This window comes from Macaca thibetana, chromosome 12 (assembly GCF_024542745.1).
Source record: "Macaca thibetana thibetana isolate TM-01 chromosome 12, ASM2454274v1, whole genome shotgun sequence".
In the NCBI taxonomy this organism is placed as follows: Eukaryota; Metazoa; Chordata; class Mammalia; order Primates; family Cercopithecidae; genus Macaca; species Macaca thibetana.
Genome location: NC_065589.1, coordinates 110,560,144 through 110,587,509, shown reverse-complemented (window position 1 = coordinate 110,587,509; position 27,366 = coordinate 110,560,144). Strand labels below are relative to the sequence as shown.

The 27,366-nt window shown below is 40.0% G+C and overlaps 1 protein-coding gene across 6 annotated transcripts in view; it reads right to left on the bottom strand.

The window, feature by feature from the left end:
- NCKAP5 (NCK associated protein 5) overlaps positions 1–27,366 on the bottom strand; it is a 977,998-nt gene that overhangs the window by 88,118 nt on the left and 862,514 nt on the right. For all 6 annotated transcript variants that reach the window (XM_050750930.1, XM_050750929.1, XM_050750926.1 and 3 more), the window contains 3 exons: positions 22,440–26,206; positions 21,554–21,731; positions 13,465–13,543 (listed from right to left, as the gene is read on the bottom strand). In XM_050750930.1, coding sequence (XP_050606887.1) covers positions 13,465–13,543; positions 21,554–21,731; positions 22,440–26,206 — 4,024 coding nt within the window. The remainder of the gene's footprint in view (positions 1–13,464; positions 13,544–21,553; positions 21,732–22,439; positions 26,207–27,366) is intronic.

The following is a 27,366-nucleotide window of genomic DNA, read 5'->3' as shown; positions in this document are numbered from 1 at the left end:
TTAAATATTGTGTGGTATTTATTTTTCTGTCCTTTTACTTTCAATTTTCCTGTGTTGATATTTACATTTATTATATCTAAACAGCTATAGCTGCTTGATAATCTTTGCCTTTTAATTAGAGATTTTAGTCTATTTACATTTATTATAAATCCTCTATATTCAGACTTCTACCTTTTATTTTATGCTTTGTAGTTGTCCAGCTTTTCTATATTTTTCTTTTTTTTCATGTTTTCTTTTGGTTTGTGTTTCTCCTCCTCACTATTTCATTTTCCCCCTAGTTTTTCCACTACTTGGGAAACTTTATATTTTATTTCTACCCTTAAATTTAACCTAGAACTTTTCACATGCAAATATAACTTACCAAACTAATATATTAATCATTTTCCTTAACAATATAAGGACATTACTTGCTTACGGCCCATTCCCACTCATTTCCAGTTCTATTATTGCTCAGGACTTATTTCTCCTTTGACATATTTAATAATGTACTTTTATTGTTATATATAGAGTATTTACCACTGTCTCTATTTATTAGTTCTTGTGTTTCAGATCTTCCTGAGATAATTCTTCTCCTGTCTGATGTAAACTCTCTAGAAGTTGAGTTAGTGAGGATCTACTGGTAGATAATTTATTATTAATTTTTTTCTAGCCTTGGAAAATGTCTTTGTTCTTGAAGTGTAGTTCCACTGAATATTCACTTCTAGGCCAATAATTAATTATTTTGTCTCAGATACAAATTATATCTTCAATCACACTGAAGATATAATTCTAACGTCTTCCGGCTTTCATTGTTATCAGAAAGAAGTTCACTGACATTTTAATTGTCAGTCCTTACTAGGTAATCTGTATTTTCCTTTTGTTGTAATATCTTTCCTTTATTTTTGGTGTTCTACATATTCACCAAGATGTGCCTAAGTGTAGATTTCTTTTTATTTATCTTGCTTAGAGCTAATTTGGCTTCCCTTCTGAGGGTTGGTAACTTTCTTTAATTCAGCAAAATTCTTAGTCATTAATTCTTTTAATATTATGTCTGTCCTTTTCATTCTATTCTCTCCTTCTGGAGCTGTAATTAGATGTATGTGGATTTTATCATCTTTTCTTTGATGTGTCTTAACTTCTCCTTCATATTATCCACTTCCTTGTTTCTCTGTGATGCATTTTGTGTAATTTTTTCAACTGTATCTTCTAGTTAAGTAATTCTCTCTTCAGCTGTGATAAACACTATCTACCAACTTTTAATTTTTTGGAAGATTTTTTTGGTTCCTTTCTTAACTTCTATTTCCATTTTTATTTAGATATACTAAATCTTTTTATATTCTATATTGGATAATTCTCAGTTCTGCAGTCTTTGCAGGACTCATTCTATGTATTACTGTTTTTTCTGACTCTCACTAATGAGTCATTCTTTTCCCCCTCATGTTTTCATTGATTTTCTATTGTGAGTTAATTTTACTTGGAACTTCATTTGTAAGTAAAGTTTAGAGTGGGTGCCTTGAGAAAGGATTTGAGATGGGTTCTGCCAGATTCCAAGGAGTACTGTTAATCTGAGTCTGCATTGTTTTTTAACTTTTCATTATGGTAAATGTCAAATGTATTCAAACTGTAATATATCCTCATATACCTATTGCCCAATCTTAGAAAATACTAACCTTCTGCCATTCTCATTACATCAATTCCTTCTTTCAGTTTCTTCTCTGGAGTATTAGAAGCACAACTGGGACCCTTTTGTAATTTGAAGCTGAGGGATTTATGGGACACAAAAATAGTGAATTAGGTCCCTGAGCCACATGAGTGCAAACTAATGATTCACAATCTTCAGAGGAAACATTTTCCTCTTCTTTTTTTCCCCAGCTATTGTCAAGACAGCATTAAGGCTGAGTCAGGAATTTATTCCCAAAGTCTTCCTCTCCAGGGCAGCTTTGAAGTTACTGCTCTTTGGAGTCCAGCTTTATGCCGAGGAGAGGATTGTGAGTCTTTGATCTAACATTTCACCCTAGTCAGGCCCTTGGCTTTCACTTTGTCAACAGTTTAGCTCCTTAAAACCAGGCTCTGGGTAGGGTGAATGATGGGGATTTGAGGAACGATAACATGTTTTTCAAAGTCTGAAGAGTTTCCCAGGATATGAGACTTTCGGTGTTGAAACCAAGAAAGTCCCAGTACACTGGGACCACTGGTCACCCTAGCTCCAGGCCACTAGAGACTAGCACATGCCCCATGGGCAAATGCTGGCTATGGTATTCTCTTGCTCCTGTGGATTCCGGCTTTCTTGCTATTCCTAGCCTGTGATGAATTCTTTGCCTGCAGCTCAGCCATACATTTAAGAAAATATGTAGAATTTTATAACCTATACTTTTAGTAGATGTGGCATTCTGTGAAAGGATTTTGAAATTCTAATTTGGCATATTGCCAGATAAAAGAAAGTCCCTGATGATTCATTCTTTTGAACGGAGCCCACATTTAAACATATATCATATGTCACATAAGAAATTTAGGAATTTGGCTTCTGGTGAAAAATGGGAAGACTTGCTACATAGGGCTAGCATTCTTCTGTGCTGACAACTGGAGCTGCTTCCCTGGAACTGGTCATATTCTCTATATACCTCAAATCCCCATCACTCATATAATATATGCATGTGCCTGTCAAGCCCAGCCTGTACCACTCATTGACCCAGGAGCTTTTTCTACGTTTGTAACTCCTGGCCAATCTACAAAAGGGACCCTTGGAATCTGGTGCCTGAGAGGTGATCTAGGAAACATCTGGTCATCACTTAGAATTCCTGGTGGTTATTTAACTTTCACAGCTACAGACTGTAGTCCTGGTTTGGGTGATGGTTCCACTCCATCCTCGTCATGCTGCTGAGCAAGGCACATAGCTTTGAGAACATCCATTTCCTCATCTGCAAATAGCGACCATCACACTTAACTTGCAGGGCTGATGTGAGGACAAAACAAGGCAGCTTACGTAAAACACCCAGGCCAGTGCCCAGCATATAGAAAGCTCTTAATAAGGAGTAGATAGTAATGTAATATATATCATTGTCCTACCTTATTCATAATTTTCTGTCCCATTGGACCGCTTTCAGGTGTTTGGGCTGAGGCACACTGCTATCTGACTTTGTTTTGACCTTCACCTATTCCTTTCTATGCCATAAGTTACAAACACAGGCTTATACTTACTTTAAGTGACTTAACTGCCTTTTGGGAAGTTGAAGGGACTACACAAAGTCAGGTCTCTGTACAGCCAGTTCGTTTTCCCCAACTTTGTACTTTAGAGCAATAGGCCTTGGAAATGGGTGGGGAAAGGGAAAAACTTACTTAATATGTCTCATTGTGGCCTGTTCAGTGGAGCCTTTCCCTTTCAGGTACCTGGGTTAATTCACACCACCTTGTAGGGCTGCATGTCTGCCTCTGGCCCTGGCAGCTCAGCTTCCTGATCTGTGGCCCATCATTCTTCTCTTTCTTAAACGTCAAAGCCTTCCTTCTTGCACTTCTCAGTTTCATGGCAGGAAAAGCTACCAGCCCCATGGCTCATTCTTTTAGAGTCTGGGGGTGCTAATCTGAGAACCACACTGTGCTATCAGCCAGCAATGCTCACTGTGTGCCTTTCCAGAGATTACCTGTATCGTAACAAGCCACTGGGGACTTTCACTCAAAGGAATCGCCAGTGGGTGGGAAATTCAGACATATTCTGCTAGGCTGGCATGAGAGCTCTTTTTTGGGTAGGGAGCCCTTTGGCAATCCTTAAATATTCTTGGTTGTCTATCTTTTCATATGAATACATGATTCCATTTATCACAGCACATCACTGATCAGGGAAGAGTGTTTCATGAGGAGGAAGCTGACTGGTGCATTTGGTTGGCTCAAAGATAAGTGAGAGAAAATGAAGAAGTATTTTATCGTAAAAGTCTAAATATGAGCATTGTAGTGATCAAAAGTGACATCTTAACACATAGGTCTTCTTTTGAAAATATCCATAGTCTCTGTATTGTCTGTAGGGCTAAGTTCAAATATCTAAGCTCAGCTTTCAAGGTCTCCACCACGTGGTCCCATCCTACAAATCCAACTGTATCTGCACCTCATCCTGTGCTCTAGCTAAACTGGTCTCTTGTGGACTCCCCTACCCTCCAGTGTGCCATGCACCTTCCTATCTCCAGACCTTTGCTCACGCAGTTTCTCTGGACTTCAAGGACATCTTTCCTTTTCTGATGAAATCCTATCCCTTAGGACACTCTGCTGCAGATCAGAATCACCTGCGGATCTTTGAGAACTACAGACGCCGGGCTCCCATCCCCAGACACTGGGATTTAATTAATATGGGGTGTGATTTTGGTATCAGTATTTTCAGAGGCTTCCCAGGTGATTCTGATGTGTAGCAAAGTTCGGGAAAAATTGGACTAAATGGCAAATGCTCTTAAACTTCACTGTATTACTCACTCGCTCTTGCCTTTTTCTGACAGACAAAAACCAGTGCTCCCAGTTCCACTAAAGCGGGGCTCTGCACCCTGCTCTGTGCCATCAGATGTATGTAGAGCACACCATTCTCTTATCAGTGATCACACTGCATTGGAATTATCTATGTGCTTCTCTGCCTCCTTGCTAGACTGGAGTTCACAGAGGGCAGATACTATGTCTTATTCCTCTTTGTATGCCCTGAAGCTGATACAGGGTGTGGTTTGCAGCCAATGCTCAATATAGGCTTGTTGGACTAAATAGAACTTAGCTCCCTGGTGCAATCCATAGGAGTAAATATTTTACAGGAGTGAAAAAGCCATACTTTTAACACTGTAAGTCCATAATTCTCTCTCTAGTGAAAAAACAGAGGAAAGGACTCATAGACTAGGATTCAGTATGCTCACAAATACAGAAACTTCCGCCAAAGCTTTATTTGGTGACTGTCTCTGCTATTGAGAAGAAGGCACTCACCAGGAGCAAGCTGACAGTAAAACCAGACAACCAGTCAGGAGGGAATGAAAACCATGGAGGGTGACATGTAATGTTATATAAGTACAGGGCTTGGGGTGTAGTAGGTAGTCAACGAATAAATATGAATATTATTATTTTTCAGTCCTTGGTCAGAAGATATCACATGGTCTTGTTTCCATGGACCTCACTTCATGACAAGCAGGGTTTACATTTCAGGCTGCCTTTGCTGGCTGCAAAGCTCTCCCTTTTGAGTCTATCACTTGTAGTTAGTTATAAGTGGGTGAACTCAGTGCAGCCACAGTGGACATTTCCTTGACCAAGCTACTAGTCTACAGTACCTCTTAAATGTTATTTTGTATGTCTGAAAATGTAGAAGTAAAATTATCTTGGCAAATATTACTACAGGATCTGAACCATATAAAATCACAACATCCTATTCCCCATCTATCCATAGGCATGATTATCTAAGTAGTTTCGTGCCAGTCTGATAGTAGTCAACAGAATAGTATCTATCAAAGTTATTGAGAACATTTGCACTTCCCACTCACATTTTGTTCTGATTATCAATAGCTCTTCCTGCCTACAATTAAGCCTAAATGTGTTAGCACACTATTAAAAATGTGACACTCGACTTAAGCAGCCTTCTGCTCAAAAAGCTGTAACAATATGGTCAACTTTCTAAGATATACTTTTATTTTAAATATGAATGCCATTTCCTCTATGTTAAATTTCTAAACTTTCTTCAAATCTTCTTGGGGAGGAAATTGTAAAAGTTTAAATATGAGCATCGTAGTGATCAAAAGTGACATCTTAAAGTGACTTCTTCAAATGAGACAGATAATTATCAAGGACTTTGATTGCCAGCTAGACTACTAGAAGTCCTAATGTCCTATTCAATTTTAGGGAAAAGATAATTCTAGATGCATTGTATTCCACAAAATATTTATTTGAACATCTACATACTTTGTTGGTGAACAAGTATATATTTATTCATACATATGGTGGTGGCAAATTAATCCAAGTCCAACATGTTTTCTCAAAAAGTTACTCAAGGTTAACTGCACAGAGAGCAGTGATCGTTCAAATTATGCAAAATAGGAACTATGCATAAATCACTGAAATCAATCACATCTTTTCTAACAACTCTCCAAATTTGTTTTTCTATGGAATTTTTTTTTCTTTTTCTTTTTTTTTTTTTGAGACAGAGTATCGCTCTGTCCCTAGGCTGGAGTGCAGTGGCACGATCTCGGCTTACTGCAATCTCTGCCTCCCAGGTTGAAGTGATTCTCCTGTCTCAGCCTCCCGAGTAGCTGTGACTACAGGTACATGGCACCATGCCCAGCTAATTTTTGTATTTTTGGTAGAGACAGGGTTTCATCATGTTGGCCAGGATCGTCTCAATCTCTTGACCTCGTGACCTGCCCGCCTCGGCCACCCAAAGTGCTGGGATTACAGGCGTGTAAAAAAAAAAAGAAAAGAAAATCATAAGGAATGTAAACTGTATGAGGCAGAAGGACAAGATAGGAGAGTCTGGCACTGCTCTATTAGCTTGACCACCTCCCTCTGGGCTTTCATATGTGACAGCAAGAAATTTCTATTCTTATTTAAACCATGGCACTTTAGAGTTTCTTCTGCTCCCATCCGAACCTAATTCTACTGGTACTAATGGTTAGAAAAATCCAGTCGTGGATTTAAAAATCAATGTGGTTTGGAGAACTCAGATGATTGGATCCACATATGGATAACTACTGTTAGACATGTTCTATTAGGGCTTTGATACAATGAAGTAGGTCCCAGAGTTCCTTTCATTCTGATAAGCATCTAGGTCTTGGGTTTTGTTCTCTATACATAGTGAAGCACTTGCTTCAAGCGCCTGTGAGATCTTCCCCTCTTTCCTGACCAAAGAAACAACCACAGCCATCAACATTCTGGCATTGGACCAGGCATTCTCTCCTCTGCTGGGTGAAGAAGCTGCTCTATTTGCTGACCTTCAGTTGAATGTGGTGTAGAGGTTCCTTGATAATAACAACTGTACATCATATGACTCTTTTATTCTTTTTGTCTCTACCTAACTGCAGATGGGCACATTACTACTGTGGATTAGATGCTTTATGGTTGGATGATAAAAGCTTATAAGAACAATGTCTGTGTTACCAGAATGGCCATTATACATGATGCTCCAAATCTCCTCTATTTAGCTTAACATAGCTTTGTCTCAATTCTTAGCCTTAATGCAGGCTACTTTTCAAAAGCAGGGTTCTACCACAAAAAAACTTTTTTCTCCTGGCAATGATTCCTGTGTAGTTCACTGAAGTAGGCTTCATCCTGTCTTTTCTTTTGCAACCCAAATTTGCTCAAACCAGTACTGAGTGCCCCAAACTTATAGATCCAACGATCTGTAAGTTTTCTTTTTTCCTTTTTTTTTTTTTTTTTTCTGAGACGGAGTTTTGCTCTTGTTGCCCAGGCTAGAGTGCAGTGGCATGATTTTGGCTCACTGCAAGCTCTGTCTTCTGGGTTCACGCCATTCTTCTGCCTCAGCCTCCCAAGTACCTGGGATTACAGGCAGGTGCCACCACACCTAGCTAATTTTGTATTTTTAGTAGAGACAGGGTTTCTCCCTGTTGGTCAGGCTGGTCTCAAACTCCTGACCTCAGATGATCTGCCCTCCTTGACCTCCCAAAGTGTTGGGATTACAGGCGTGAGCCACCTCGCCTGGCCTGAGTTCTTCTTAACTACGAATAAAACTTTTCCTGAGTTCTTGTTATAATACAAACATGTGGCCGAAAAAGGTACCTGTATAATCCGTTACTACACAGATGTGAGTTAGTTTACCACATTAGCTAGCTAAAGTCCAGGAGAGGATAAGGAACAAAGAAATGAAACACCCTGAAAAAATGGAAATATACTGATTTATGGTGTTAAGTTACTCAAAGGTATTTACTGAGCACCTATTGTCCCTCTGCATGATACATTAGCTGCAGACAGGAGAGCCCCTCTGGGGAAGAATGGAGGAAGGACAATAGATTGGGGTGGCAGGATGCTTCGGAGGCAATATCAGTTTCTGGAGTAGGGAAAAGAGCACCTCACAGGCAACTTCACAGAGCTATCCAAGGAAAGTCAGAGCATCAGGGTAAGACCATGTCCTCTGTCATGCTGCACTCTGGTAGTAGGAACCCTTCTGGCTCCTGCAAAAGAGGCTAGGAGTACACCCAGACAATGGGGGAGGGTAAATAGACCTCATTCAACCAGGGGGCACTGTGGCCTATGCCCTTTAGACTACTGGGAAGATTATTCTTTTCAACTCTTTTAAGTTGGTGGTAAATAACATGTATCTTTCACTTCATGAACACCTACCATACAATCCCAATAGGATTCAATTTTATTTGTGTGAATCCTATGGGTTCTGCTTCAATAATATTCTCCCCCAAATTCCTCAAAGGACATTTTCTCCTCTTTATACGATTTTACAAATCCCCTGTTTCCTCCTAGGGAATTACTTTTTATTATAATTGGCTGATGTTTTCAATACAAGACAAGGAATGGTATTTGAATTCCTACTAATTGTTAACTGTAGTAGACAATTAGTATAATACATAGGGTAAAGGCATTATAGTTAGATAGCAGGAAAGATTAATTAGAAATACAGCATTTGTGATCATTGTTGTTAATATTTCTATTAGGCTAGGCTAGCCATTTGCTGTGTTTAGTCTGACATTTATGAGGGCAATTTTAAAGAAAAAAATGTAGTTGCTTTATTTTACTTAAGCATGAATCTTGAATTTCAATATCGAGCAGGTTTAGTTAATATCTTTTTTTTTTCTTTTTTTTTGAGGCAGGGTCTTGCTTTGTCACCTGGGCTGGAGTGCAGTGGCGTGATAATGGCTTACTGCACCCTTGACCTCTGAGGCTCAACAATTCTCCTGCCTCAGCCTCCAGAGTAGCTGGGACTATAGACACATGCCCCGATGCCTGACTAATTTTAAAAAAATTTTTAGTATAGATGGGATCTCACTATGTTGCTCAAGCTGGTCTTGAACTCCTGAGTTCAAGCAATTCTGCTGCCTCAACCTCCCAAAGTGCTGGTATTACAGAGATCAGTTACTGCATCTGGCCACGTTAACATGTCTTCTCTTGCAATCAACTCATAACATTTGGATTAAACTAATGTGATTACCCTTAACCACAGAAATGCAAACATTCAGATTCACAACTTTCCTGATTGTTCTCTGTCAAAGACATTAGTTAGTATTGGTTAGAAGAATAACACATTTAGATTTGCACAGTTGCTGCTATTGGAAACATTTTATGGTTACAAAATATTGCAAGAATATGTGACAACACTTAGGTTAGACAACATGAAGAACAATGGTATTATCAGGGTACAAAATATATATATTCTTGGCCATTCTTGTGGAATTAAGATAAACAACCACTTGACTTTGTTGAGTCTCATTCAGTCTTGAAATGGAGGGACTTTTTAGAAGGTCTGTGGAGAGCCTATTGACTGGCTAGCCTAGGAGACATGCTCAGCCCTCTTTTCCCTGCTATTTCATGCAATGGAGGCTGGAAAGCAACATGCTAACTTTCCCAGCATCCTTTGCAGCTAGGATTGGCTGCATGATTCATTTCTCATCAATGATCCATAAGATGGAGTCTATGGGGGAACTGTAGTGAAGTTTTGGTCTTCCTTATACTTTTGTGTTAAAGGTAAATGACTAGAGTGGTGGGAGTCAATTTGCAACCAGAGGCCACAAGCATGAGGACAAAAAACTAGCAGGGTAATCATGGCCAAGTAAATAGATACGATGAGCCAATATTGGCTCCTCTATTTGGTTTAACATAGGTTTGTCTCAATTCTTAGCCTTTATGCAGGCTACTTTTCAAAAGCAGGGTTCTACCACAAAACCACTCTTTTTTCCCCTGGCGATGATTCTTGTGCAGTTCACTGAAGTAGGCTTGATCCTGTCCTTTCTTCTCCAACTCAAATTTGCTCAGACCAGTATCGAGTGCCCCAAACTTATAGATCCCAAGAGTTCTTCTTAACTATGGACAAAACTTTGCCTGAGTTCTTGTTACAATACAAATACGTGGTCGAAAAAGGTACCTGTATATAAAGGGCTTTCGATGACATTGTTGAGCTGCTACACACCTCTTTCATGTTTGCCTTCCTCCAGTCTTTTAATTCTATAAGATGATTAACTTTATTATTTATGTAATGACTTGTCAGGCTTTTTTGCTGTTGTTTACTTGTGGCCAACAGTAGCTTATTCATATGGTTCTCTACCACTTTGAAGAGATACATCTGCAATGATCTGAACATCAAGTCAATTATCTATCAAAAACATCGTTCAAATGTACTTCCATTAGATTACTCTAACGCAGCACTATCCAACAGAACACTGATGAAGGAAACATTCATATAGAACACATATGTTTGTGTGATGAAGGAACATATGTGATCTATTTATGATATAGAACATAGTCATGTACCACAAAATGATGTGTTGCCCAATGATGAACTGCATACATGATGGTGATCCCTTAAGATTATAATGAAGCTGAAAAATTCCTATTGCCTAGTGACGTCATAGTTAAACGATTGTAATGTCATAGTGTAACCCATTACTCACATGTTTGTGGTGATGCTGGTGTATAAAAACTTATGTGCTGCTAGTCATTGAAAAATCTAGCACATACAATGATGTATAGTACAGAATATTTGATAATGATAATAAGCGACTATTACTGGTTTATGTATTTACTACTATAGTACACTTTTTACTGTTATTTTAGACTGTACTCCTTCCATTTATTAAAAAAAGTTAACAGACTCTGGCTATTCCTTCAGGAGGTATCCAGAAGAAGACATTGTTAACACAGTAAATGACTGTCCTATGTGTGTTATTGCTTCTGAAGATCTTCCAGTGGGAGAAGATGTGGAGGTGGAAGACAGTGATATTGACGATTCTGACCCTGTGGAGGCCTAGATAATATGTGTGTTTGTGTTTTCGTTTTTAACAAAAAATTTTAAATGTGAAAAAAAATTTTAATAGAAAAAAACTTATAGAATAAGGATATAAAGAAATATTATATTTTGTGTAGCTGTACAATGTGTTTGTTTTAAGCTAAGTATTATCACAGAGTCAAAACATTAAAAATAATTTAAAAGTTTATAAAGTAAAAAAGTGATGGGAAGCTAAAGTTAATTTATTATTGAAGAATTTTTTTTTCAATCAATTTAGTGTAGCCTAAGTGTACAGTGTTTATGAAGTCTACATTAGTGTGAGGTGATGTCCTGGGCCCTCCATTCGCTCACCACTCACTAACTGACCCACCCAGAGCAACTTCCATTTCTATAAGTGCCCTATACAGGTATACTGTTGTTTATCTTTGATGCGAATTTTTTTATTTTTTATTGTTTTAGACGGAGTCTCACTCTGTTGCCCAGGCTAGAGTGCAGTGGCACGATTTTGGCTCACTGCAAGCTCTGCCTTCTGGGTTCATGCCATTCTCCTGCCTCAGCCTCCCAAATAACTGGGACTACAGGCACCCACTACCACACCCAGCTAATTTTTTTATTTTATTTTATTTTATTTTTTTATTTTTAGTAGATACGGGATTTCACCATGTTGGCCAGGATGGTCTCAATCTCCTGACCTCGTGATCCACCTGCCTTGGCCTCCCAGAATGCTGGAATTACAGGCATGAGCCACTGCGTCCGGCCAATACTGGCATTTTTTTAACCTTACCTTTTCTATATTTAGCTGTGGGTAGATAGACAAATACTTACCATTGTGTTATAATTGCCTGCAATATTCAGTACAGTAACATGCTGTACAGGCTTGTAGCCTAGGACCAACAGGCTATACCATATAGCCTAGGTGTGTAGTAGGCTATACCATGTAGGTTTGTGTAAGTACACTCTGATATTCACACAACGTTGAAATTGCCAAATGACACATTTCTCAAGACATATTCTTGTCACCAAGCAATAAGTGACTGTACAGAATACAGGGCTGCTGAACATTCAAAATGTGGCTAGTATTTTTGATGAAGTAAATTTTTAATTTTATCTTGCTTCATTAATTTAAATTGAAACAGCCAACATGTGGCTAGTGGCTATCGCATCAAGCAGCGCAGATATAAAGAATTGCTACCTATTAAAAAATATTTTAAGAGATTCCTGTAGTTCTCTTAGAAAATATTCAGCTTGTGACTTTATATATATTATTTCATAGGCCCAAGAACACCTCGTTATGGAAAAATGATGACTCAGCAGGGCTTTGCACAATGTCATGTTTGAAGGCTGTTAAACAATATTTAACTCGAATATTAGCTAACTAGGCAGAACTGATACCAATTTAAGCATTTTACATTGACAACTATAATAAAGGATGTCCTTTTGGAATAATAATCTTATTCAGACTACTCTTTCAGTTGTTTGTGAAGACTTTTGTGTTCCCAATTATGAATGAAAAGAATAATAATGGCATGCCAGTCTCATTAAGCCATGGGGGTACAACAACTCTCTCAGACAATCTATAAATTATCGTTTGCACAAGACCGCTGAGTATGCTAGAAAATCAGCCACAAAGTGCGCCAACATGGCGCCGAGTAGTGGGAGACTGAGAGTGGGCAGCTAAAGATGCTCCAGGTGAAAGGAGAGGAGAAATGCATGCTGATTATACTAGACACTGGGGATCTGTGGGGCCATCACATCCTGAGACACGGTATTCAGTACTATCTTCTACACCCAAATGTGACTTGCAGAAATGATTCCATGATGCCTCCGTGTCTTGTGTCAAGCTAAATAATCAGCACGCTCACATTCATGGCTATATTTAGAGCCTGAGGAACAACCAATCCTTCAAGTGTCCAGGGTGGCCTGGAGCAGCTAAAGGTGTCACTTCTTCTATCTCTTGACAAGGATGGTAGTCACAGGCAACTCCTCTATTACTGGTTACCTCCCAGCTGCTGAAAAGAGGTCAGCAAAGTTCCTGTGTGCTGGGAACTTGAGTTCCTTCAAGGTTATGCACAATTTTAAGACGTGGCTGACAAGCTGAACTTATTTCAGAGACAGGACTATCTATATTCTGAGTTTTCACAGAAATGATGTAAAAAGTGAGTTGAGAGTTTTGGCAAACCGTATTTTCTTATTCTATATTTGCTACTATGTGTAAAACATTCAATTTATCAAATATTCCATTTAGGAAAACCACCACCCACACTTCTAACCACTAGGTGTTCTTGAGACAATTATAGAAACTGGATTACTCAGTATCACTTTGATTTCATATTGACAAATACTTCCCATCAGTTTGCATTCTTTTACACATATCCATGTTTTCCTCATAGGTGCTGCTTTGACCCATTTATTTTATGGTAATGTCCAAGGTCTAAGGAGATAACGGCAACCACGTGTGAATAGTTAAGACTCAGACTTGATAGAGGGACATGGTCTCTAGGAATGTACCATATCTGAACGAAGGACACATTTAGAATAAGTCTCAGTAAAAGACATATAAATATGTGAATTTTTACCTATGATGTGGCTCTGAAATACAGAATCTGCAACTGCATCATCTTCATCCTCTTGCAAGTTTTCGTTTGCCTGTTTTACCTGTAAGAAGAAGAAAATGATGCAAGTTCTTATTTGTTTTATTAAAAAGATCGTTTTGCAATCCTCAGAGTAATGATACATTCTATAACAAATATTTGGGCATAGGTGTGAGTGTTTGCATGTATATACATGTGTGAGTATGTACATATACATATAACATATATTTTTTTATTCCACTTTTCCACACTCCATCATTTGCCTTTATTGCAAGTTTTAATTATAAGAGCTTATTTTCAGACATATAACTTCATCTCTGAAGGAGAGAATTTACAGGGTATCTAATTCGACACACAATTTTAGAGATAACAGCTTTGCTTTTTAATAATTAATAAAATCAGTAACACACAACTGTTAGGAAAAATTAAAGTCTAAGGAGGTATAATTCCTCTAGAGTAAGTGACTTCCACTACCAGTTATTTCAATAGGAATGAAAATATATACTTTAAATATACTTAGATGTCCTGGCCCTTTCCTGGAATGTAACTAAGAAGACGATTTTTTTTTTCATTCTTTCCATAATGAAAGAAGATGACAGTGATGTATGTATGATCAGTGAACTAGAGCAGTGAGTCATTTATCTAGATTTTTTTTTTTCAGCCAAAACCATTCCCTCTTATATTTCAGTTGGAAGGCCCAGGCGCTTGATTGGGCAGCATCAGATGGAACTCTACACAGAATTTAATGAAGTCCCAGTATTTTACAGATGAGAATTCTGAGGTCTCTTTAAAGTTGGCACGGATGAAGTAAGTGGCAACACTGGCATGAAAGCCCAGGCCCCCTGCTTCCCAATCCAATAGCGGAAGTAAGAGCATTATCAGCAATACCAACCACAAACAACAGTGAACACTTACATACTGGGCAGGCGCTGTTTGCATGTAAGATCTCAAAATCCTTACAACAGTGCTATGAAGCAGGTGCTACGGTTAGCTTTATTTTAAAAGATGAAGACCCATCACAAAGCAACAGAGAAGGTGATTGTCAAAGTGGTGGCACTGGGATTTAAACACAGCAAATCTGACTCCAGGTTTGTGTTTACTAGGGGGACCTTTGGTATTCTGAAATTTCCACTTGAATATGCCTATGCAGACTTGGACTCAGTATCAAGACAACTTAGGGTTCTGGAGGGAATGGCCCTACATAGCTCTTTTGAAATACATTCCAGGCAGCCAATGAAAACAATGTGCAATAAAATGGGTGTTCTGCTGAGGCACTTACATCAGAGGTTGTCAGTGGATTTGCTACAGGGCTTGAGTTGAATGCCAAGAAATTATTATTTTATACTCTCAATGTAAAAGTCATATGGCTGAATACTGACTTTGAGCTAGATTTAGCTTTCTACTTTTTGCCTCCTATTTTTCATACTTAACGGAATAAGACCAATTATTTACATTTTATGACTGCAGTTTCAATATTAGAATGTAATTGGTGCTTAATCTGTACCATGCTGATAGCCAGAGATGGCAAACTCAAGAGAGTATGTAGACGGCTAACTCAACCCTGGCAAGGAGAGATCGTTAAGGGTTCAGTATCAAGAGGCCATGCTTCATCACTTTCTTTCCCCTTCAGCTGTCTAATCTGTGGGCATTTCCCTGTTGGTTAGCAACTCCATAGGAAGAAAGTCAGAGAATGAAAGAAGGCAGGAAAAAAGGGCTTCATTAACTGACCATGTTCTAGCAGTATATATTTACAGATGGCAGAGAGGAAACGTACTGCGAGTATGAGAAAGACCAAAGCACTACTTATTTGCCTTCCAAGGTTCTCTTTGCTCAGGGATCTGTTCGTGACAAGGTGACCCAAAGGCCCCCAAACACCTTAGTTTCCATTAATAATCCACTGGGAGCCTTTTATCCTACTTTATAGAAACAACAAGGAAAACCTAGGTAGTACCATTCAGGACATAGGCATGGGCAAAGATTTCATGTCTAAAACACCAAAAGCAACGGCAGCAAAAGCCAAAATTGACAAATGGGATCTCATTAAACTAAAGAGCTTCTGCACAGCAAAAGACACTACCATCAGAGTGAACAGGCAACCTACAGAATGGGAGAAAATTTTTGCAATCTACTCATCTGACAAAGGGCTAATATCCAGAACCTACAAAGAACTCAAACAAATTTACAAGAAAAAAACAAACAACCCCATCAAAAAGTGGGCAAAGGACATGAACAGACATTTCTCAAAAGAAGACATTCATACAGCCAACAGACACATGAAAAAATGCTCATCATCACTGGCCATCAGAGAAATGCAAATCAAAACCACAATGAGATACCATCTCACACCAGTTAGAATGGCAATCATTAAAAAGTCAGGAAACAACAGGTGCTGGAGAGGATGTGGAGAAACAGGAACACTTTTACACTGTTGGTGGGATTGTAAACTAGTTCAACCATTATGGAAAACAGTATGGCGATTCCTCAAGGATCTAGAACTAGATGTACCATATGACCCAGCCATCCCATTACTGGGTATATACCCAAAGGATTATAAATTATGCTGCTATAAAGACACATGCACACGTATGTTTATTGCAGCACTATTCACAATAGCAAAGACTTGGAATCAACCCAAATGTCCATCAGTGACAGATTGGATTAAGAAAATGTGGCACATATACACCATGGAATACTATGCAGCCATAAAAAAGGATGAGTTTGAGTCCTTTGTAGGGACTTGGATGCAGCTGGAATCCATCATTCTTAGCAAACTATCACAAGAACAGAAAACCAAACACCGCATGTTCTCACTCATAGGTGGGAACTGAACAATGAGATCACTCGGACTCAGGAAGGGGAACATCACACACCGGGGGGCCTATCATGGGGAGGGGGGAGGGGGGAGGGATTGCATTGGGAGTTATACCTGATGTAAATGACGAGTTGATGGGTGCAGCACAGCAACATGGCACAAGTATACATATGTAACAAACCTGCACGTTATGCACATGTACCCTACAACTTAAAGTATAATAATAATAAATAAATTAAAAAAAAAAAAAAAAAAAAAAAAAAACAACAAGGAAATCATATTTTTAGTTTCATATCAGCTCTTAAGGCAGTATGTCCCATATTTCCCCCACCTGTCAATGTAAAATAGTATTTCCTTCGGGTTTTTCTAAATTTATACATTTTAAACTTGCAGGGGTGCCCTTAAAACCTGTTGGACTGTGAGTAAATCATCATCTCTGCCAGCCTGTGAAATTCTAAATGAAAGAATCAAATAATCAGAACAAAGTTTTCATCTTACAGATAAAGAAAAAGGAGGTTCAGAGAGGGTTAATAATCTATTCAAAGTCATACAGAATTTCAGTTATAGAACAAGCACTCCTGATTCCTATTCATTGCTATAATTCAATTTTTCAGAGTGCCCTGTCCAGTTACAGCTGTCCTTTCCAGACCTTCCAAAGAACTACTCTTTGTTAATGTCTACCAGTTAGGTATGAAGGCAATATTCCAAGTATCCATAAACTATATTTTAAGAGTAGTAAACATTTTTCGTGTATGTGTGTGTGTGTGTGTGTGTGTGTGTAATTCTCCGCTTCCCTTCCCTACTACTCCCTACCCCTTCTGTGTGCCTTCTCCACCTCCTTTCTCTAATTATTGTATTTAAGAAAGAAAACAAAAGCTACTGCACAGTCCTACCTGTCAGCTCCTTGCCAGAGCCTTTCCAGGGCTTTATGTGCTTAACGGCAAACGCTAAATGTGGCCTCTGGGGACTTATGAGAGGAACTGAGATGGTGAATGAGTCCCCTGGCTCTCTCAGCTCTCCTGGGCTGGATGACCCATGAGGGGCAGATGACTCAGGGGGGGAAACTGTGAACTTGAAGGGAATGGATGAAGCAGCAGCAAGAAAATGGAAAGTGGGGGAGTGCTTTAGAGTGACATACTTGTCAGTTCTAATTATCCATACAAATAGATTTCAATGCAAAGTGGTGAGTAATTAAAAAAAATCCATTTGCCTATGGAAATGAGGGGCATAATTTATTTTGGCAGCAGATTCCCCTTGCTAATTATATTTTTCATAGGATGAAATTTAAATTAATTTTCATTCTTGATCCCATAGGAGCTGGATGTTGGTGGGAAGTTGTGGGAGCTTTCCTGGGAGTAAGAAGGCTGCCAGGTCAAGAATTTGCCAAAAATAGGTACAAGTGGGACAGTCTCCATGCGGGAAAGCACTGCAAAGAATGGGAGAGTGGACCCAAAACCAAGAAGTCTGGCAAGCGTTTGGGTCAGAAAAGACTGGTGGTTAGAAATGCAGAAATGTCCCAGTCATTGCTGCCATCCCAGGAACAGAAACAAGTCCATGTCAGTTATGTCCCATTTGGTAAAAAGTAGAAGGTGACTCACAAGCAACAACTATGGGTTGTTTTTGGTTTAAGTTAGTTGTCAGTGCTTTGGGTGTCTTCTAATGATTCATCTCTAACTCTTGTCCATCTTTTGGGGCTCTGCAGTTCTAGTCTCAGGAACTACTACTCCAAACACCAGTCTATAACAGGCAACAATTAAATATCACTGCACTTCTATTTTATTGAGCTTCCTGTTCCTAGGAAGTTAAATTGAGCTTCCTGTTCCTAGGAAGGGCGGGAAGAAATGTGCTTGTAAGAGACACAAGTGGAAAAGGGGAGAAAATAATTCACCATTGATATAATTTCATAATTAAACCCAGTTTTGAGAACATCCTTCATTTGGAGTTCTATACATCTTTCTTCCCTGAATCACCCTAACACTAACGGCTTCCCAAGAAACCAACATTTCGATGCCAAAGCTCATTTGAAAAGGAAAAGAACATAATGAATCTAAGTGAGACAGGAAATAATCCTGGGAGGGAAAACTCCTGGAAGGCATAACCTTTGGAAAAGCTACTCATTTAGAAAACTTTGCAGGCGGAGGGCAAAATATGCATGCTTCTTATTAGCATCAAAATACCATTTAGAACAGAATTGTTCAATTAAGGATGTTAAAATTATAACATTTCACAGAACTTAATAAGATGATAACAATTTGTGTAATTATTGTACTATTTTCTGCCATTTTATCACCATGGTACCATTTTAATGGGATAGTATTTGATGCTTTTTTATTAGCAGTTTTTTTTTTTTTTTTTTTTAAGACTATGTGACACTGGGTGAAGAGAGTACCAATAATTTAAATTAAAATACCCATACTAAAATGGTCATATTAAAATGGTTCACGATGAAGGTATATGATCTCATTAATTTTGTTAATGATTTTTATTTTTGCCCAGTGATAGTTAACTGGGAGCCTAGAGCTGTCTTTCTTTGAGACTTTTCATTTCAGAAAATTATCTAAATCCACAGGAAGGAAGAACTTAAAACATGTAGCAAGCATAGTGTACCTCTTTTTGACTTATTAACTTAATACCAAAGCAGCCTTTCTAGGAGATGCCTTTTCCTTATTTTATAATGATTTTGTATAATTTAAATAAAAGTACCAAGTAGCACAGCCCTTGTCTAAATTACACAAAAATTAGAGCTAAGTGGTCTATAAATGATGGCAGAAATGGGGATATAAGCTTCTAATTAAGGCTGTGAAATAAGAAAAAAATTTAATTCAGCCAAACATTAATAGGACTTTTAAACGTATTTTAGAATGTTTCCAGCAATACTAAAAATGAATATGCAGTTACTAGTGAACTAAGTGGAGGTTTGCTACCCATGTGGATTTGTTATATGTATGAAAATAATCTTTCTATTACATATTAGAATACTAAAAATGCCTTAGGACTCTCGTAACTATATATAATCTTAGTTTGTAAAGAACAAAGATGGTGGTATAGTATATCATAAGGTTTTAAACAGTGGTCTTATGTAGGAAAAAAAGTGTGATACGTAATGCAATCCATATAGACATTGTTTTCATCCAAAATAACTGCTATGAAAAAGTTCTTTGCAACACACTTTCAAATAAGCAGAGAGTGAATTTACGTTGAGCCCTAGTGGGGGGAAATTCCCTTCAACTCTGAATTTTAAAAGGTTCATGGGTATTCACACGAATACCTGTGTGAATGGGCTGTGGTGTTAAAATACATCTCATTTTGCATCTAATCTCCTTCCTATATAGGCTTATAACATGTAATAAATGAGTTTTCACTCCTATTCCTGTACTAATCCCAAAGGAGTCTATAGCAATGTCCTTTCTGAAATTAGTAATTTCAGTCCAATCCATGCTGATGATTACGGAGATGAAACAAAAAAGCACTGCATTTTACATTTTAAAAAATGACTAGCTAGTCAACTATCCAGGTTAATGACATTTCTCTGTATGGAAAAGCTTCTCAGCATGACTAATCTGTCTTTCAACTAACTAGAAAAATTATCATATCCTTATTGATTATGTATATGTGGGGTCGTTAGGGAATCTTTGTACTTCACACAAAATAATAAGAGTGTTTCTTGCAGGTATTCTGAAAAGACCAGAGCACCCTGTGAAAGACTGCAGATGAGACAGGAAAAGCATGGCAAATAACTTTAGCATTAGGAAGCAATAAGAAAATAAAAATGAAATCGTGAAAGCCAAACACAAAGTCTTTTTGTTTTTTTGGTACTTCTATACAGTGAAGATATACCCTAAGCTGTCAGAGACCATACTAAATGGAGCATAGTTAAATCGAGCGCCTCTGATAAGGGGCTCTGCCAGGCTATCAAAGTTTTCCATCAGCTGGATTGAATTTCCAGCATATTGCACATTTTCACACGTTCATTCTCTCCCCTTCCTTTCAGTGACACTACAAGGGCAGCCTCAGATATGCTTATAATTTGTGGTTTTATAATGCAGGGGACATCTATGTTTTCAAAGAAGGGATGATACCATGGAAACCAAGAGCAGAAATGGGATGGGGGAAAGAAAGAAAAAAAAAAAAACTTCTGCAACGAACATAATCTGCATACAATTTTGGAGAGTTTGTCAAAAAGACCTTATGGTTCTGTAGAGTCAAGAGCTATTTGAGTAAAAAAATTTAAACATCCACTTCTCTCAAATTAAAGTATGTGAAACTTGAAGGAAATCTAAACATCGATAAATACTTATAGCTAATAATTAATAGCTAATAATGTCAGCCGTGGTCACTTTAAAATCTCCTCTACTCTTGAACGACTCCAGAAAATAATGCAGGGAAATACTGAAAGCTCTCCTTCAGAAAATGGTAGTATATACTATATTTTGATAACCTCTTTATTAGAGTACAAAAAGATATGGATATAGTAATTCCGTAAAGAGAATTTTTTTATGTGTTTAAGTGCTCTGGAACTTACCAAAAGGAACAATGAATACTATCAAATTATTTACACAAGTACATAAAGAATGTAAGGAGAGTAAGTGCAATTTAAGGTAATTTAAAAAAAAAAATTAACTGAAACTAGTACACCCCAGGAAAATATAAAAATGCTCCATTTATTTTTTAATTTTTAAAAAGAAGTCTATTCCCTGCATTCTGGACCCCATAATAGGCTAAGTGATAGGGAGCCAAGTTCCAAAAAAACTTTCTTAGTCTTCACAGCTTCTGTCTAAGTTGCATGAATTGGTTCATACAACTTTCATAAAACATAAACAACGCTTAAATCATCAAAATAGGCAATAGTCTCTTAAATTGTTTAGCACTTTTATTTTTAAAATCATGTTCATTCCTTTTTGGTTGCTGGTGATGTTAGAAATAATCATCAAAACAAATTTCCAGCCCAATGGTGTAATTTGAAGATGATACCGGTAGCATCATTTGCCTGGACTCACCGCGATTATACTCATCATTTTGAAAACAGCTGGGGAAAGCAGCAGCATTTCCTGAGGGCCAGGCCCACTCGAGGTCCAGCTGCCAGCTCTCTGCTGCAGTTGTCCCCAGTATTTCTCTCTCTTTTTACAAATCCTTTTTCACTGACCTTTTCTTTCCCCCAACTGCAATCTCTTACCCACACACTTTGATTAGCAAACGGTAGAAAGACCCCAGCCAGAACATCTCAGACTGTAGCACTTGATACCAGGATGGAGGAGCACTTACCAGGGAGCCTTTCGGTACTTCCATATCGGCTTTGCTTTTCATGTTTTTCTTGTGGTTTCCTTGAGTGCTGAGAGAGCTGCCGGTGAGACAGGAGACCTGAGAACCGCCCTTTAACACATTCCTGCAGGAAGCATTAGTTGATCCACTTTCTGTCTGTGGAGCTGCTTTCTTATCAACTCTGCAGGTAGAAAGTGATTCCTCTCATGAGTTACCTTGCTCCTTCTTCAATCACTCTCCTTTTCCCAATCCTTTTAATATTTAAAGTAATCTCTTTCTAGCTCTTTGTCTTGAAACCTTTGAGGGATAAGTGTTCCTCACAGGCCTTGATCAAATCTTCAAATATTCTAGTAGCGTGTCAATTTAGATGTGACAATATCATAATGTATTTTTTATTTTTATGATTACTGTGGAGAGGGGCAAAATAAAAACCACTGAAGAGTGATTCCTAAATACCTTTTTAGCTTAAGAGTGGCAAGAAACATCATTATTTCTGGAAAGTTTCCAAGTATATGTTTGCTAGGTATAATCAATGAAATCGGCATGCTTTAAAACGTACGTGTAATTTTCTTCCATTTCATGCCATCTGGGTACACTCATAGTTCCTAGTGTAGGTGGAATTTCTATCAACGCTGATAAAACTTACCATTCTTTAATTTCAAAGACCATTGGTTTGGTTAACAAAGTAACATGGACTAAATTATCATTTTATTGCTAACTTTTATTTCATTGTTTAAATTCTGGCTAATGTATAAAAGACTGCTACTATTCATTTCTGCTTGTATGAAAAACATGCTTGACTGGCCTTCAATGCACAGAAAGCAAACAACTCTTTTTAAGGTGGTGGAGGGACCCCTCTACATTGCTACCTGCTTTTCTAGTGAGTTACCTGTTCAAGAGTTCCGTCATGAAGGTGTCTTTTGTTGAACATGTAACAGGGCTGTGTCTATTCCTTGGTTCAAACTTCAGTTGGTTGTAAATGTCTTGTGGTGTTTTCCGATTATTTTTGCTTTGTAAACCGCCATCTGGATTATCTGCTGACTTGGTGTCCTTGACAAGCTCATTTTCTGTCTCGCACTGTAGTTCAGGCTTCTTTTTCTCTTTTTTTCTTTCCGATTTTAGTTGTCTGTTTCCAAACCCCAAGACTTTTGCATCTTTCTTTTCCACTTTGGTTTTGGAGACGTCCATTTTCCTGCTACTCAGAGCTGGAAGTCGACTCTTCCGAAAACCAAACCAGCTGGCAAAAGAAGGCCCAGGCTTCTGCCTTGCTTCTACAGAGGTGGGCTTTGTTTGCACTTGGCCCTTTTCCACATTTTCCTGAATGCACAACATGACCTTTTCTTCGATTGTGGGTGAGAGGGGGGCTTCTGAACTCACAGCATCAGTCGCAGTTGCAGAGGCATCTGGATGCCTTCCAGAAGTTTCTAGCTTGGATGTACTGCTTGTTTCAAAAGTGCTTGGATGCTGAGTCCTCCCTGGGCTCTGCAGGGCTTCAGGGCAGTCTGTTGGGGTGGGTGGGCACCGGTGGCGGTCACTGCCTGGTTCCGCAAGTATAGCCACACTGGGGCACTCTCCCTGGGTGAAGGCCTGCTGGTTTTCCTTCCCAGGTGGGATGAGGAGTCCCTCAGACTTTGGAGGGACCCTCAGAGGCAACTTGCTTGGGCTCCCATGCTGACTGCTGGAGCTGCCTGAGCTCCCCAGGGAGCCCTGCCTGGAGGAGGGGTGCCCCAAGGGCCTCCCAGCACTAGGGAGACTCTCCAACATGGGAACAGAAGGGGCCTTGTTGGGAGAGCTTTCCATGGAAGAATTCTGCCGGGTAAGAGAATTGCCTCTCTCAGCAGTATTGGTAATGATCTGAGTTCGGACTTTGCCTGGCCCTTCCATGGCGGGTGTGGAAGGCTTGTCTCCTGAGTGCGCACTGAAGCTCTGGCTGCGGGCTTTGGCGCCATTCATGCCCAGAGCTGGTTTTAGGTGTGGTTTGCTGGAGGAAAGCGATCTTTTCATGGACCTATTATCTACCCCATCCCTTCCATCACTCCCAGGGATGCTACTTTCCAATGACTCTTGTAGTGCTGTTTCCAGGGGAAGCCCCTCAGCTAAACTGTCCTGTGCCTGTGAATCCGGTGTGGTCACATTTCTCTCACCTGCTGTGATCTCCATGCTTGCTGGATTCTTGGAGTCCTCTGGCTTAGACTTGTTCACAGCCACGGAACTTTTGGAGGCTTCATTTAAACTGTCTTTTTCATGTTTCCCTGGCACGGTGGAACTTTTCCTGAGCAGCTGGGGAGACTTCATGAGCACCTTGAGTCCCACCGGAAGGCGAGTTTTCAGTCCTTTCTCATGAGCACTTTGACAACCATGAGGGCTGTGATGGCTTTTGGAGGGTGATGAGGACAAAGAGGGACTACTGACCTGAGATGATGGTGACTCGTTTGCCCCTAAGAAGGAAGGCTTGGGGGGTGTGGAGGCGCTATCATTCAACTGTCCTTTTCTCCCTGGAGATACACTTTTGGAGGATGTCATTTCCAGTGGCTCATGGGTTGAAGGAGAAATCCTGGGAGTCTGTAATCCTGTGTCCATTTGTGGGGTCCCAAGTGTTTGGCGAGGAGAGGTTTTTGGGGCACCTCTCTTCGGAGAGACCTTTGGAGGCCCCAGAGCCATTACGGTGAAGGAGCTGGAGGGGGCATGAGCAGGGCATCGGGTTTGAATGACTGCTTCTGGGGAGGGTGTAGGGCAAGTGAAGACAGGCTTTTTGAAGGCCACAGAAGGTTTCTTCCTCTGCACTTCTGTCGTGGCCTGATTAGACGAAATAACCGGAGCAGAGATTCCTTTCAGCAGAGGGGATTTGAACGGGGTCCTTGCTGTTTCACTGAGGACCCTGGTTTCAGACTTGGTGGATGAAGGTGCTGGTGCATAGTCATAGCTGGGCCTGGCCAGCAGGGAGACGGACCTGCCTGGAGGGGGCGGAGGGGAAGGGGATTTCACCCCTGCCTCCGGCCCAGAGCCACAGTGTTCATCCCTCGTGGGGGGCTCTCCGCTGTCGCTAGACTCAATGGCAGGCCTTGACCGTGACCCTGGAGTCTGACTCTTGGGGCAGTGGACCCAGTCCCTCCTGCTGGGCAATCTGTGCGGAAGTTGGGTGGGATGTTTTGGAATGTGTGGATCTGGTCGTAATTCAAAGAGGGGTCCTGAGCTCTCAGTCTTCACGAATCGTGAGAGTTTCCCAGGAACTGAGGCCAGTGATTTTTCAAGAGTCACCAGGCCAGATGAAGGGAGTAGTGTGGAGGCTTCCGGCTCCATTAGTTTTGATTTCTCAGGTGAAGACTTGCCCCTGGCAGGTATTTTTGTGAGATTTTGCTTGTGATAGATGCCCATGGGCGCTGAAGACCTGGAATTACTCTGGCATGATAGTGTGTGTGTGGGCTTGACCGGCTTTTGCTGCTGAGGATTTTGTGTCACTGTCCTGGAGCTGAAAGATTCAGTGGACACCCTGGGAACATTATCTACATTATCTTTTGGAATGTTTTTCTCAGTGTCCTCTTCAGACCTTTTAAAGAAAGTATAGTCTCTTGCAGCAGCTCCTGGCTGTAAACAAGTAATTCCCTGAGGTAAAAGTTCAGCATGTTCTGCCTTGGGTCCAGTAGGAGCTGAATTGATGGAAATTTCATTTCTGGTAACAGTGACAACTCCAGTCTGGTGAGAGCTGAATTCAATGGGCTCACCATCTTCCGCATCAAATATCACGGTAACACATTCTTCTGAAGAAGTCCTTTTTACAACTCTTTGCTGCTTAATGAAACTAAACGTCTTTGGCCTAGTCTCTGAAGGGATGGGCACTTGTTTTTCCTCCTCATCAGGAGACCCACATAGAGATTTTCCAAACCCCACAAGAACATCCAGGTTCTCCACGGACTTCTCGGTGTCGGCAGCCAGTGACATGTCTGAAGGACTTTTCTCATCACTGCTCTCTATGTGAAGCTCATCGAGTGTTTCATTGTCATCAGTGTCTGAAAGCTGGAGGTTGAGAGCCACGCAGCCATGGCCTTGGCCGTGTGGGCCCCTCTCCCTCTGTACCTGAGGCGTCTGCACACTTGGGCACAGCTTCCTCTCCAAGGGACAGCTGCTGGCGCAACTTGTCAGCTTTTCAGGCCTTTCCCTGGGATAAACTGAGGATGTGCCTTCCAGAATGTGTTTTCTATTTGTTTCCCAGCCAAACAGACTGTCAGAAACACTGTGGGTTAGTTTACTGCCATGCGGCCTGTAGCTCTGGTTTGGAACTGCTTGGAGCAATGCGAAGGTGGAGGAGTCATCATCTGCATCATCGTGGGAATCTAGATCATAAACAAATGTCTTGTGGGGCTCCTTGCAGGGGCTCCCCAGGTCAGCTGTTTTGCAGGGGGGATACTCCTTGAGGCTGCTACTTTTAATTCCTGGAGAATATATTCCTTCATTCGAGTTCATGCAATCTTTATAACCCCATTTGGTTATCACTGATGGGGGTTCAAGTAACACTTTTCGCTTCTGTAGCTTTCTTAGCCCTTCCAAAATGTGGCTTTCCTTGATACGAGTTGGAGGTAGTTCATTTGTAGGACTAGCAAAGCCACTTGGGAGCGAAGAATCAATACTTAGCCTTTTATCCCAGTTTTGTGATGATTGCTAGGAAAGAAAAGTAGACATCAGAAATGATTAAACCACATAGAACACGCATATATAAAAGGAAAAGTCCATCATGGGACTTAATTTGCACTAGTGGTTGATTAGTATTCACATATAAATGCCTACATTAATTAGCTAATTAATGTATTCACAAACTATGCAGCAAATATTGATTTTGCCAGGTCCTGTGCTAAGCAGCGCAGTGATCTAAAGAAACAGAAGGTAAAGGCCCTGTCTTCATGGAGCAGAAATCCCAGCAGGGGAGAGGAGAATTGGCCACAGCTCACTGTATGTAAGGGAGAAAATGAGAAGTGCAAATGTTGTGGGTACTCTGGAGATTCAGAGGAGGGAGGCCACAGACAGGTCTATTTGGAGAAAGGCATAAAGGAAAGGTATGTATTTTTTTCTTTTAAACTTACCTAGCTCTTGAAAGACAGGTTTGCCTTAGGTTAAAAGTGGGGGAAATAACTTCCAGATGGAAGAAATGGGATGGGCAAAGACCTAAGTCAGAAAGTACATTCAAGGTACATTGGGGGAATGACTAGAAAATGACATGACCTTATTGTAGAGTGTCTATGATAGGTGCAGCGGGTAAAGCTGGAAAAGTAAGTTGGTTCATATCTTTACGCTCACATTCGATAGTTCTGTGACTTCATGACTTTATTTGGTAGGCAACAGATATCTGTGAAAACTTTCTTAAGTTACCACACACACACCCCCACACACACAGCAGCTGGGCATTCGCTGTTAGAACCTGATAGTAATTATTCACCTACCAAATTTAGAAAGGTCAATTCCTTGACCATCACCCTTCCCAAATGCCAGCCTCAGCATTGGAAAAATGTATGGGAAATGACAGAGAGAAAAGACTGTGCTCTACATATTCATTTTTTTTTTCATAGTTTTGCTAATAAGAAACGGAAGGGCGGGAAAAAAAGAAAGCTAACATTTACTGAACCTCTGCTGTAGACCAGCCATTTACAGAGTGCTTTCACTCCATCTTCAGAACAGGCAGCTGAGACTCATTGTTGGGTCTGTTGGAGATCACACAGAAAGAGCTGGAGCAAAGGTGTGAACTCTGGATTCTCAGGCTCTTTCTACAGCATTGTCGATTTCGACTCAGTTCAAAAGTGGCCATGAGGGGACGTGAACCCAGGCAG